Consider the following 14211-nt stretch of genomic DNA (forward strand, 5'->3'; position numbering starts at 1 on the left):
TCCTTATCCCTGTTCCATAAATCTTATAGATGCCATTTCTATTTATTATGATAAATGTCAATGTTTTACTTTGTGGTTAGTAAGGGCATACAAGAGTAGCATCCATGATCTTTCAATTGAATTGCTAAAATAAGATATTAAAAAGTGGTATGCTAGATTCCGAGTCCCTGAATGCCTTCTTCCACTTGATGCACGCAGAGGATACAGAGAACTAAGGAGTACTGGGTCTTCTAAGCAATACAATTCTTAGCAGAGCCTCAAAGGTGAAGATGATTAAGTGCTCATGAGTAGTTCTTGGAATGACAGCAAATAGAAAGGACGCACAAGGTAGATGTGATAAGAAGACGTTATCTTTGAATATCCTTTTTTTCTCCTGTGTACCTTTGTAGCCCATCTCTACAGTTGGTTTGGTATCCACATGGTTCTAGCATCCTTGCCTCTTCATTTCAGAATCTTATCATTGGTTGGTCTGAGTCTAATTGCTCTGGGAACAGGAGGTATCAAACCCTGTGTGGCAGCTTTCGGCGGAGACCAGTTTGAAGAGGAACATGTAAGGGTCTTGTTATTTCTGAATTTTATGAGTGTGTAACCAGCATCCAAATGGGGAGCCTATCCAGTAGGCATTTGCTAAGACTGAGGGAATCCCGTTGATCAAGTCCGGTCTGGAGAGCTGATTCTGTACTGGATGCTGATCAGCAGCATAAAGGAAACTAAAGGTCAGTTAAAAGAAAGTAGCGAGGGTGAGAGGTGGACATGTCATATGATGGAAGGCTGAAAAATGAGGATCCAGAGACTGAATAAGATAAGAAACAAGGGAACTTGGATGTGGCTCCGTTGGTAGAGAACTTGTGTAGCATCCGCAAAACCCTGCGTTCAGTCCCCAGCCAGGTATAAACTGAGTGTGGTGGCCCATGTCTATAGTTCCAGAATTTAGAAGACGGAGGCAGGAGGACCAGAAGTTCAAGGTCATCCTTAGCTACATATCTATGTCAAGGCCAGCCCAGGATACACAAAAAGTCATCTTCAGCTACATATCTATGTCAAGGCCAGCCCAGGATACACAAGATGCTGGCTCAAAACAAAATGCAAATGAGCAAACAAAGCCCAAGGAGATAATCATACATAGCTGTTCCTAGAGCTTTCATTTCTTGAACTCCGATTTATGGGATTGATTTCTTCATAACATTTTCCATCACCAGTGGGGGATATATGACCAAAATGAAAGTGAGCACATTTGAGAAATATGACAAACGGACAGGGAACAATCTATTCTTGAACTACCAAATACTTCTTTTTTTTAAGATTATGTATATGAATACACTGCCCATATCTTCAGACACAGCAGAGGAGGACATCGGATCCCATTGCCACGGGATGGTTGTGAGCCACCATGGGGTCACCGGGAATTGAACTCAGGGCCTCTGGAAGAGCAACCAGTGCTCTTAACCACTGAGCCATCTCTCCATCCCCAAATACTTCTAAATCCCTATTTTTAACACACACACACACACACACACACACACACACACACACACACACACACACACATTATTCTTCATGAATCTCTTCCTTCTCCCATAGCTGTGTATCCTGGTTCTGTTTCTCCCCTCCCTAGTCTGTAAGCTCCTCTTTCCCTCCTTACTTTTCTCTGTAGCACAAGGTCTGTTAGGTCTTCCTGTCCCTGTTTTCTGTCTGTGTGTCCTATCTTCCTAGGCTTCTCTTGCCGTGCAGACCGCTTGGGTTACTCAGCACGCTTTATTCTGGGATCCACGGATTCCAATTGCTGGCTGACCCTGGAGAAATGACAGCCCTTTGGCCGACCAGCTTCCGTGCACAGTGAGCTACAGGAGTTAGAAGAGCGACAGTACATGTGCACGGGAATGAGAAAGAAGGAGCAAAGCACACACCGCAAAGTGAGCCTGGGAAGGACTGATTGTTCTAGTTGGCCAGGAAGAGCTGAAGTGCCAGAGTGAAGTACACCGTCTGTAATAGGTCACCTATTAAAAATCTCACTTGAAAGTCTTTGTATTTGGTAGCTGGCTCACAGACACATTTCAATGAATAGAGCAGACTCACCCTCAAGCTTCTGCCAGCCACTTCTAGGCCAGCGGGTTCCCTTTGGCACTCTCTGGAAGATCTATCTCCCTGAACCTCTGGTTAGACTTTCCTCCTAGATCAGTAATGGCTGCACTACGCTGTCTTACCATACGCTTCACGAAATATATCCATTAACTCAAGGAGTCATTTGCTTCATTGACACAGTCAGTAAATATTTGCTGAATGTCTAATATACGTTAGCATCTTTTCTAGGTACTAGACGTTACAGAATAAAATTTCTGCCCTGAAGAAACTCACGATACAACGAATAAAATGGATATTTAATACACATAAATTAGTAGTATAATAGATATGTAGAAGACACGGGAATGGCATTGAGGACAGGTTGATTACTTCTCCCCAGGTCTTAAAGGGCTTGTCATTGAGATTTGAAGTCGAGTAAAAGCTCGTCAAGAGTCGGCCAGCCTCTGTATTAGAGAGTTAACCAGATGGACACATGCCGGGGAGCACTATCTGAACCTGAAGCTTTGTTTGTCTTTTATCATGGAGCGGGGTGGAGCTCAGAGACACAGTTCTCTAATGATCTGTCTCATTGCAGGCAGAGGCACGGACTAGATACTTCTCAGTCTTCTACCTCGCCATCAATGCGGGGAGCTTGATTTCCACGTTCATCACACCCATGCTGAGAGGTTAGCATTCTTTCTACGGGGCTGGATGTGTAGGGCTGTACTCTGACCAACCAAAAAGCAATTCACAGCTTCAGGTGGTCCAGCTTTCCCTTTCCCATGGGCTTAAAAATACGTGGGAGGCATTTTTAGTTCTGATTGGTCTGATTTAAAAGAAGGGTTGGATGATGGGAAGAAGAGAGAATAGCTATGTCTACACCGTGAGCCTGACCTTAGAGAGTAAAGTATTGCAGACTATGATTCGCCACTGCTCTTCCCTTCCTGTTTTCTTCAGGAGATGTGAAGTGTTTTGGCCAAGACTGCTATGCACTGGCTTTTGGAGTTCCAGGATTGCTCATGGTGCTGGCACTTGGTGAGTGTGGTGGGAAAGGGTGTGAACAGCCATTGATCCCTGACACAGGGAAGGCATCACGTAGGCACTCTACTATTTCATTGAACGTTTACACTAACCTTATCGGGCAAGCGTCATTGTAGTGGGTTCCCTTTGGCTTTGAAGATAAATTACGAATGAAATCAGAAATTATTATTTTTTTATTTTTATGTTCCGTGTAACCAGTATATATTTGTGTGTCACACGTGTGCTTAGTGCCCACAGAGGCCAGAAGAGGGCATCAGACCCTCTGGAACTTTAGTTAGAGACAATCGTAAGCAACCATGTAGGCTAGGAATCTACCCTAGGTCCTCTGAAAGAGCAACAAATACTCTTAACTTCTGAGTCTTCTCTCCAGTCCCATAAACCACTTTTAAAGTGCTACGGTCATATAATTAATCAATTTCAAAGAAGCCTTTAAAAAAAAAACTTTTGGGAGTACATGTAGGATTGCCAATCAGGAGTGTGAGTGCCTAAAAGTTTTATATATCTCAGGTGATTCTCCCCCACCCTCTCAACTGCCTCGCCTCCTGTGTGCTGGGATTAAGTGTGTACGCCACCAAGGCCTGGCACTCTCAAGTGATTCTTATGTGTAGTCCGAATTGAAGCCCGTTGCTTATTGCTGAACTATGCAAGGAAGGAACTAAGATAATTGAACCTCTGTCTCAAACTAGTTTATGTTACCTAATACTTATTTTTCTGGTAAGTAGATGCTACTTTTGATTGCCTGGGCATTTCAAAGCAGCTTCCAGGTTTAGCTTTTTTTCCCCTCTGCTCTGCAAAGCTCCCAAGGAATTTCCCATTGAACAAAGAGAATTAAAGGGGAGTTGGGTTAGGAAGTAATGCAACTTAGATTAAGTGGCATTCTTTTAGCACTGAGAACCTTGTCCTGGAAAAGACGGGGATATGTGGGCCTGCTAGTTTAGGCCAGTCCCCTAAGGGGAGGCTTGGGTGTGATTGTTTCTAGTCATTGACCTGGAAACGTGTCTCACTCTGAGCCTCTGGGTGACACCCCTCTGGAATATATCCAGTCCAAACACATAAAGAGCTCAATAGAGGAAAGGGAGTCCAGAGATTCAGTGTTTGGTCTGATTCTTTTCTACCAGAAAGGCTGAAAGTAATAGGGTTCCCAATTCCAAACAAATGTATTCTGGGGGAGCCATGATCCAATACTCTCTGCTTTCTTTTCCCTTCAATGCTAAATATTTTCCACAAGCGCTTTTTGTTTTTTCCACTTATTATCATGGCAGCTTCTCTATATCACTGACCAATATTAATCTTTAGACATTAAAGCAATTATGAAGCTCAGAAAAGATTTCAGGTTTATAATGCTAAGTAGGTGGTATCTGTCCTTGTTAGTCAGTGGCTGAATCTTATGGTGCTAATAACATTTCCTATGTAATAGATTTTGTGCTAGGTATTGGAACCATATGGGTGATTTAGACAGTTATAAGTTCATATTCTCAAAGAATGTATATATACAGGAAAAATAATCCACAAAAATAAAACAGGATTTGCCATATAGAACAGTCAGTGTCACAACCAGGGAAGTTTAGAGAAAACTATGGAGCTTTATAGAAGGGCTTCTGATGAACACTCTGGAGGTCGTAAGGGTTCGCATACAGAGAAAATTCTAAGATAAGACCTCAAGGATGAGCAACAGTTCATCAAAGAAGGGACCATACAGAAAGAAGATATGGTTGGTGTCTTTTTTTTTTTTTTTTTGGTTCTTTTTTTCGGAGCTGGGGACCGAACCCAGGGCCTTGCGCTTCCTAGGTAAGCGCTCTACCACTGAGCTAAATCCCCAGCCCCTGGTTGGTGTCTTTAAATGGGAGATATCATGGCAGTTCAAAGGCTTTGGACAATTCAGGTTATCTCGAGCAAAAGGGAGAGCAACAAAGAATAAAAACTTCCAGAAACAAAATAATAAAGAATAATTTAGGCCATGAAAGAATTAAACTTCATTGTGAAAAAAAAAATTTTAAAAAATCAGCAGAAAAGAGTTTTGAGCAAAGAGATAGTTGTTAGATTTTTCTTTTTTGTGGTGTTTTATTTTTTCAGTGGCTCGCACTATGGAGAAGAAATTGGGTTAAGGGTGGGGCAAGGCTAATATTGATCTTGTTTGCGGTATTTGTTGTACTCCTTTAAGTTTTGTTCTTGAGGTAAGTGCCTTTCTTGGCTCACCTAGTCTCGGTCCCTCCGAGTTAGCAAGCCTGGGTACCGTGGGATCTGTGAAGTGAGGGAGAAGATAGGACATCATTGAAAACAGGGTTCTGACTTGAACTACAGGTTAGATAACAGAATCATTAATCGACTTGAGCCACAGGCTAGACAATAGATCATTAATTGAGATAGTGAGGATGAACAGGTTAAAGCGATGCTGATGGATTTGCTTAGGATGTGTTTGCATTATAGGTGCTCTTGGGACATCTAAGTGCATCATCGGATAGTTATATGAAAATACTGTTATAGGTCGCAGAGAAAAACAATTGGGTTAAAGGTACAGCCTTTAAAATAATTAGCTTTTAAAATGGAAGACCGACAAAATAAGAGGAAGGCAGAAAAGAAGACCTAGGCTCAACTTCTAAAGGCATAATAGCCTTTAAAGAACAAGCAATAAAGCAAAGTCCTCAAATAAAAGCATAGAACTCCAAAGTAGGGACACATCTGTAATCCTAGCGCTCTGGAGGAAGAGGCAGGAGGATCATGCATTAAAGTTCAACTTAGGTTACTTAGTGAGTCCAAGGCCAGAGTGGACTGTAAAGAGATACCCTGTCACACAGATGAAAGGAAGGAGGAAAAAAAAGAGCGGAAAGGGGAATGGAAGAGGGGAAGTAGATTATTGCCAGCTCCTAGGCAAATAAAGGGAAAACTAAGAAATGAAGATGTAGGTTATGATACATAGAATGAGCTGGAGAATTCTAACAGGATAGACTATGTTTTGGGGCATGGAGACAGGAAATGATGGACAGTGGTTAGAGTATAGGGTACTAAGTAGGAGTAATGAGACTTAGGGTGGGAAGTCATAGGTTAAGTGAGCTTCTTTGAGGGGAGGGGCCGTGTGCTTTCTCCCTACTTCCCACAGTGTCAAGTACAGTGCGTAATACAAGAATGTGCAAATGAACTTCTTCATGGTGATTGGTAAAGCTTTGCATCCTGGTGCTGTGATAAAATACCCTGACCAAAGCCACTTAACGGAGAATGGGTTAGTTTGGCTCAGTTCCAAGGATTAGTACACCACTGCAGGGAAGTCAAGGCAGCAAGAACTTTAAGCAGCTGATCACATTACACCCACATTACAACACTGCACAGAGCAATGAGCTAGCAGATGCATCAGAGTGCTCAGGCACATTCGGTCATGGCCCTCCCCGGGAAATGATGCCATTCATTTAGTTCACTTCAGTTACCCTGATTAAGCTAATCAGGCATAGAGACTGCCCAAGTGATTCTAGGTTTTGTAATGCTAATGCTGAGAATGTAGGAGGCCCCATGTCAAAATTTTATTTATGGCAATTTCTACCCATGAAATCTTATAAATGGTATTTAGTTTATTTAATCTTAAATTTACTCGTGTTTAAAATGGAAACCGTAGCACATGTTTTGTTAGACTAAATCAGTTGAGGTATGTAAAATGATTAGCAATTTACTTATAATTATAATTCTTCAGTAGATGATAGGATAACCATGAATTTAAGGAGGCTTTGCCTGCTATGAATTTGGGGATTTTTTTAGGCAGATCATGGAAAGAGAATTTTAATTTGACATCAGTCTGAAGAAAGAACTGACGAGAAAATGAGAAGTAAACTGATGGACATTTTAACATTTAAGGGTAGACATTTTCCTAGGTAGAACAGGGGAGGTGGCAATGGTCATGTGAAGGAGGGGACAGCAGAGCTTGCACTCAGGAAAGAAAACCCAACCAAAGTTGGGGGGCGGAAGATGATTTCTATCTCCGCTACCCCTTGAAGTTCTCCATGAATATCTCCCAACAGTTAACCACTATCATCCCTTGGCTACTCCGAAGTCAGTTCTCTGTGAGATTTGATGCAGATAACTGAGTGTTCTGAGAAGCTAAGCACATTGTCTGTGATTCCACTGCAGTTGTGTTTGCAATGGGAAGCAAGATGTACAGGAAACCACCTCCTGAAGGGAACATAGTGGCTCAAGTTATCAAATGCATATGGGTAAGTTTATGAATTGCTTGCCTGCTTGCCCTTTTCAATAGAAAGGAAAGGTGGCATGCTAAACTCGTGGTTCTCCACACATGGGCATGTTTTCTCAACCATCGTCCTTCTATGAGCCTACCTTTTGACACACTGAGTTTAAATTGGTCCTGCTTGCCTCTACTTGACCATTAAGGTTTTAGAAGTAGTCAATTTTTAGTAGGCAAAAATCTTCTGAGTACAGTTATATATGATGCTATTAGTAAACAAGGAAAGATAAAAAAAATTACACCTCAGCTATTGGAATTCAGTGTTTGATAAAATTCGAAGCCCGTGTTTGACAGGAATAAAGAATTGGGATAATCAGGGGGTACTTTCTTTGTGTCTAGCTCTGATTCTGGTCTCTGCCCTAGTTTGCTCTCTGCAACCGCTTCAGGAACCGTTCTGGGGACCTTCCGAAGCGACAACACTGGCTAGACTGGGCAGCAGAAAAATATCCAGTAAGTGGCAACTACAGAAATACTTCAAAATTCTATGAAATCTTTCAAATTCTTTTCTCCTGGCACCTTTGACCTCTTCTTTCACTGTTTTTGACCATTTTTGCTCTAAGCAAGAAAAGCACATTTGGAACTTCTAGCAATTCTGCCCGCTCTTTCTTCCTTCCTGCAGAAGCATCTCATCGCAGATGTGAAGGCCCTGACCAGGGTACTGTTTCTTTATATCCCACTGCCCATGTTCTGGGCACTTTTGGACCAACAGGTAATAGTGGTCTTTGAAAGTTATGCCATTCTCTTCCTTTTCATCGGAAAAGGATATCTCACAACAAAATCTGTCTGCTCTAGGGCTCGCGGTGGACTCTGCAAGCTAACAAGATGAATGGTGACTTGGTGAGTTGAAAAAGTTTCCAAAAACATCTGTTAAGTTCTTCGTCGAACATAATTTATCTGCAATTAATTTATTTTACACACTTTTTTATTCGTTTCTACATACATCTTTAATCTTTGTGATTAAGGAATAAAATTTGACTTAATGATCATTAGAGATGTACATTGAGCCTGAAAACACTGAGTGAGGTAAAGATAACTATGAAAAATTATAATGCTGTCTTCAGAAATTAGAAGAGGAAGGGTAGGAAATACCCATACTCCCCCACCCACCCATCCACCCACCACCCACCACCCACCCACCCACCTACCCCTTCGTGATGTGCTAAAAGGATAGCAGATGAAGCAATGCAAGCCTAGCCACATGGTTCTCTTCCATTTGAGCCTGTCTTAGGACGTAGCAAGAAAAAGTTTGATTGATATTTCTACTCAGCTTCTCCCATCCCTTAGACTAAATCACGCAGGGGACCCATGAGACCTGTGGAAAAGTTAATAGAATGTCTGATTTATAGCTATGGAAAGAGTGAGAAAAATTATAAACACTATTTCCTCTTCTCCCCATGTTCATTCTTTGGTCCATTTTCTATTTTTTTAAAGATATATTTATTATATATATATATAAGTACACTATAGCTATCTTCAGACACATCAGAAGAGGGCATCAGATCTCATTACAGATGGTTGTGAGCCACCATGTGGCTGCTGGGATTTGAACTCTCAGGACCTCTGGAAGAGCAGTCAGTGCTCTTAACCACTGAACCATCTCTCCAGCTCCCATTCTCTATTCTTAATTGCTCCATCCATGTCTAGATTACTATATTGATAGTTTTGAAGCAGACAGGGTGGGTGACATAAGGAGCCTCCACATGTACTTTGATCTCTCCCCTCCTCTAGTTGCCCAGGAGTTACCATGGCAGCAGTTCTCTTGTTGATTCTCTGAAGAGCTAATTTGCAAGTTGAACATAATGTACTGGGGGCAACTTCAGGCTAACCACAGTACTTGTCCTTCTGTTGTTACTAGCCCTGACTGTGGTGATGAGATTGATTAAAGCATGCAACCTTATCACTCTCAAGCAAAGTGTAGTTCAAGTTAAAGACCCCTCACCCAAAACTCTGTAATCCTAATTGTTCTAAAGGACAGAACTACTGTTGATCATTAATACGATATCACAAAGCAAACATTTTCACACCATAAAGCTTTGATGCACAGAATTCTTGCCAATTGTTGAGTAAATTACCTTCAGGCTAATATATAAGACCTGTATAAAACATAAGCAAATTTCATATTTAAATTTCAGTTTTACCGCCTCTCCCTCGGCCTCCACGAGGCTGTGCATGAGCACAACAATTTGATTGCAAATCCCCAAAATTTTGCAGAATGAATTCTTAATGCACACACAGAAAGCAGTCTTCTCCCTCGGGTCTGTCTTTAGCAAACGGTCAGAAGCCATCCCAAGTATCTTCGCAGCCCAAATACCTTTGTCAATAAATCAGAGATCCTGAGCCTTGATGACTTTTCTTTTATAGGATTCTTATCTACCATCAGGATGGGTGAACCAGGCTTTCCTTGTCTTCTGCTACTCTCTAACTATAGTTTATTGTGATGTTGCAGGGTTTTTTTGTACTTCAGCCGGATCAGATGCAGGTAGGAGACTTCTCTGTAGGCACAGATGTGTGGTTTTCCTTTCCTTTACCTCATTTGTTCCTCTCTGGCAGCATTTGGGTTAACGGCCACCTTATGAGGCATTGCTCATGTGCTGAGGTGGTCCATGCTGAATAGTTTCTTTGATCTTACTCATCTCTTTCACACCCTTTGTAAACGATGTAGCTCTGCTCAACTCTGGAGAGACTGAGTGTGAGCCCATGGATAAAGTGTGAGCATTGACTATGAATATTGAATATAAATATTGAATATTTATGTCAAGATAGCCCAAGGCTAGGGCTGTAGCTCAGCATTTGTCTGACACACAGGATGTTCTAAGTCTGATCCCCACTACCACCAAAACAAACAGAAACAAAGTAGAAAATTTTGTATGGGCAACAAAATCAGGATCTCTGCTTACTGATGGTGATTTTCAGGATATTTATTTAGCCCCTCATTTTCCCCTTTAGGCTGTGGAACTAAAGACAAGGGATGATGGGAGACAATGATTCCTAATTAGACTGACAAACAGGCTCAGGAAAACTATCCCCTTGGTGTATTTGCAAGTTGCTTTGCAAGAGAAGTAGAGCCTTGGGTATAAGGAGATTGAGAAACATGGACTCTTTTCCCTACTAAGGTGAATGTGAGAAGACATGTGAGGGTGCATGCTGTCAGACGAGAGCCTGAGCTCATTCAGGACAGAGGGACATACTAATCCTTGTTACCATGGTGTTGCAGGTGCTAAATCCCTTTCTGGTTCTTATCTTCATCCCCTTGTTTGACCTTGTCATTTACCGGCTGATCTCCAAGTGCAGAATTAACTTCTCGTAAGTGTTCATTAAGACATGAATTATTACACACCAACTCAGTTTGCTCAGTTTGGTGATGATTCAGAGCCAGGAGGTTTCTATATAATGGTTATTTCTTTTGATGTAGCATTCATCTGTTTCTATTTTCCCATGTGTGATAAAGTTCTATTAATGTGGAGAAGTAGAAATTAGGTCTAACTGGTGAGTGTCAGTGCCAATGTTACAGGCTTGAGTGTGTGATGGTGTAGGGTTGGTCTCAAAAGGTATGGACTATCAGTTTTCTAAAGCACCATGCTGCTTGAATATTGTTTCTCCAAAGAAATCTCTTACTTTGTATGTGGGAGGAGGGGGTAATGTTTTGTGTGTGTCACAACAAACTTGTGGAGGTCAGAGGAAAACCTGTGGGAATTGGTTCTCTCTTTCCTCTGTGTGGGTTCTGGGAACTTAAGTCAGCCACCTTCATAGCATTACATTCTGAGCTATCTTCCTGGACCAAGTCCTAAGATTTTGATAACAACTAACTCTTTAAAATCTGCTGTTCCTAGGAAACTAAGAAAGGACCCCGTAGGATTGGGTACAGCATTGTTGGTAGTTAGTACGCACAGTAACCTGCCTTGTACTCAGTAGAAAGCATCACTTATAAATTTTGGTGAGGAACAGTTCAAGTCTCCTCCCATCTCTGGTGTAACAGCAATCTACTTGTGACAGTGAGGTGATGAGCATGTTACCACATACAAATGTCCTGGTCATCTATTATGGAATGGTAGTGAGGAGTCTAGGGCCAAGCTCCATGTAAATGTAAGTCAAACACAGATCTTTCATTCAAAGCGATTACTGCTTAGTAAGGGAGCTAGAACACAGGCAAAGGCAACCGTTATGAGGGTTATCTTTGGTAAATACCCTAGGAAGGGGAGGTGGAAATGCCATAGAAGAACAGAGGAGCAAGTCCTTCTTGATACTCAGACCAACAAAGACTTCTCAACAAGAGAATGAGTTGAAAAATTACAGCAGTTGATGTCTATAACAAGCCTGGTTACATTGCCATCGTTTAAATGCTATATTTAATATTTAATACTATAATTATGTTTACTATTCGATGTTATATTATGACACAATGGATGATCATAATCCCAAGCAAAGGTGAGAAAAGTGTTGTCTTACAGAGGAGAGTTAGCAAGCGTGACTTGAGTGAAAGGGCGTTTTAGGGAGTGTTCTAGAAAATACTTTAAAAAGTAATTGGAATTAAGTAAGAAAGTCTTTAAAGAAAGGCTAAGGAGTCTAGGCTTTGCACCTTCAAGAAAGGGGCAGATATAATGGTTTCTCCTTTCCCTCCACAGATCACTCAGGAAAATGGCAGTTGGTATGATCCTAGCGTGCTTGGCTTTTGCAGTTGCAGCACTTGTCGAGACAAAAATAAATGTGAGTTCAGTGACCGCTGAGCTTCCAGTCTGTACCACCCACTTTCCTTACACGTTCAGTCTCGACTCCTTGATCCAGCATCGTGTCACTTCATGGGACAGTTGTGGTAAATATAAATGAGCAGAGCAACAATGAGGTCCACGTTCCACCTGAGTGATTCTGAGTTAATTTTCAGGAAATTCCATGCACAAATACCCCGATACTTAGGGAACAGAGATTACTACAATGCCTTTGTAACTACACACATAATTCCTCTGCCAGTAGTTAAAGTACTATAAGGCCACGATCGAAGGGATGTTCGTTACCCACCCTTCATTAGTGCCTGCTTCATGGAACTGAGGTCTTCCCCACTTAAAAAACAGTTAACTTTTCAGATTTCTAACCCAAACGTTTAGCAACTTGCATAGTCTTGGCTAGCAGGGCTAAGCAGTCAGAAACAGCACTAAGGTACGTGTTCCTGTTCTATCTGTCTCTCAGGGAATGATCCATCCCCAGCCAGCTTCCCAAGAGATATTTTTACAAGTCTTGAATTTGGCAGATGGTGATGTAAAGGTGACCGTGCTGGGCAGTAGAAATAATTCTCTCTTGGTGGAGTCCGTCAGCTCTTTTCAGGTGAGGTATGGGGTCCAAAGGAATGAGAAATTGTATAAGCTATAGTAGCCTTGGTTGCTTTAATGACATTCATCATTAATTAATGACATTAATTAATCAGGAAAGTAATTATTTTCTTATGTCCTTAAATAATCTCTGGTCGCCTTATTCTAGTGATTGCATAATATTCTATCCTTTAAATGTAGTTCATTTAAGCATTTTCTTACAGACATTTAAGTTGGGTTTTGTTGTTGTTTGCACATAACTATAGTTATAGTCCTGCGAGGGTTTATTTTAAATGTTTATTTATTGATTTTTAAATTATTTTTTAGTTTTATGTATGTGGATGCGTTGCCAGCATGTATATCTGTGCATCAGGTGTGTTCCTGGTGCCTGCAGAGGCCAGAAGAGGCCATCAAATGCCCTGGAACTGCAGTTACAGATGGCTGTAAGCCACCGTGTGGGTGCTGAGAATCGAACCAAGGTCCTCCAGAAAGGCACCCAGTGCTCTTAACCACTGAGCCATCTCTTAAGCCCTTCTGCATTTGTTATTATGCATAGCATTATAATGAACATCCCTCCTCATCCGTATATATGCCTCTGTGTCTTATGCCAGTGTCCTAGGAATAAAATAACTGGTTTAGAGAGAGAAATAACAAGTATCGGATGAGGTTACACATCCATCCCAAAGCTATGACCTTGTCATGTCTACACTGGCACAGGAAGTGAATATAAACAGGTTCTTCATCCTACAGAACACAACGCACTATTCAAAACTACACCTGGAGGCAAAGAGCCAAGATTTACATTTTCATCTGAAGTATAACAGCTTGTCTGTCCACAATGACCATTCTGTAGAGGAGAAGAACTGTTACCAGCTGCTCATTCACCAGGACGGGGAGAGTATCTCCAGCATGCTGGTAAGTTAGGAAATTGCTCAGGTTCTGCTCTGAAGCGAGATGACTAGCTCATCGGAAGTCACCACGGATCTGCCTGAAAATGCAATGTTCTGATTATCGGTTGCCATTTGTCAGCTCCTCTCGACCTTTTGCTTTCCTTTCTTGCAGGTCAAGGATACAGGAATCAAACCAGCCAATGGGATGGCAGCCATCAGGTTTGGGTGCTGGGGACTTCACATAAAGAGGCCTCACATTTTTACTTGTTCTGAGCAAGGGTGAAAGTCAGGGACACTGGTGTCAGTCACATTTTCTAGGACAGTGAACGGCAAATGTGCCAGCATGCCTCTTTCTGGCAGATAGCCCTGAACCAGTGGAGACCTTCTGTTCTCTATCGTAAAAGGTCTTCTTCCTAATGTTATCTCTTTACCTTACTCTTAGTGAAATAACCATGAATTTCTGTGTTCGTCAGATAAACATTTAAAAGTGAGTAGATGTTCCTACCTTAGTGTTTGGTAGTTGGATGTCTGCCCTATAAAATATAGGTTTCTATTATAAATCAACAGAAGTAGCAAAAGAGTTGGTTCTTAATCCTGATAAGGCTAAATGTCTTGTCAGATGGCACAGGACAGATAGAAAGGTGGTCGCTTCCTCTCTGTGGCTGGAATTGGATGTTAAGTAAAGTATGGCACC

General features: G+C 41.6%; 1 protein-coding gene across 2 annotated transcripts in view; it reads left to right on the plus strand.

Moving 5' to 3' along the window:
- Slc15a2 (solute carrier family 15 member 2) overlaps positions 1-14211 on the plus strand; it is a 29045-nt gene that overhangs the window by 8878 nt on the left and 5956 nt on the right. The window contains exons 5-17 of one of the 2 annotated variants that reach the window (NM_031672.2): positions 451-550; positions 2657-2747; positions 3019-3096; positions 7216-7298; positions 7691-7777; positions 7947-8036; positions 8120-8164; positions 9774-9806; positions 10542-10630; positions 11950-12031; positions 12509-12643; positions 13378-13542; positions 13690-13736. In NM_031672.2, coding sequence (NP_113860.2) covers positions 451-550; positions 2657-2747; positions 3019-3096; positions 7216-7298; positions 7691-7777; positions 7947-8036; positions 8120-8164; positions 9774-9806; positions 10542-10630; positions 11950-12031; positions 12509-12643; positions 13378-13542; positions 13690-13736 — 1125 coding nt within the window. Of the gene's footprint in view, positions 1-389; positions 551-2656; positions 2748-3018; positions 3097-7215; positions 7299-7690; positions 7778-7946; positions 8037-8119; positions 8165-9773; positions 9807-10541; positions 10631-11949; positions 12032-12508; positions 12644-13377; positions 13543-13689; positions 13737-14211 lie in introns of both variants that reach the window. The other variant, XM_063270759.1, reaches the window with a different exon arrangement.

Source organism: Rattus norvegicus, chromosome 11 (assembly GCF_036323735.1).
Source record: "Rattus norvegicus strain BN/NHsdMcwi chromosome 11, GRCr8, whole genome shotgun sequence".
Taxonomy (NCBI): Eukaryota; Metazoa; Chordata; class Mammalia; order Rodentia; family Muridae; genus Rattus; species Rattus norvegicus.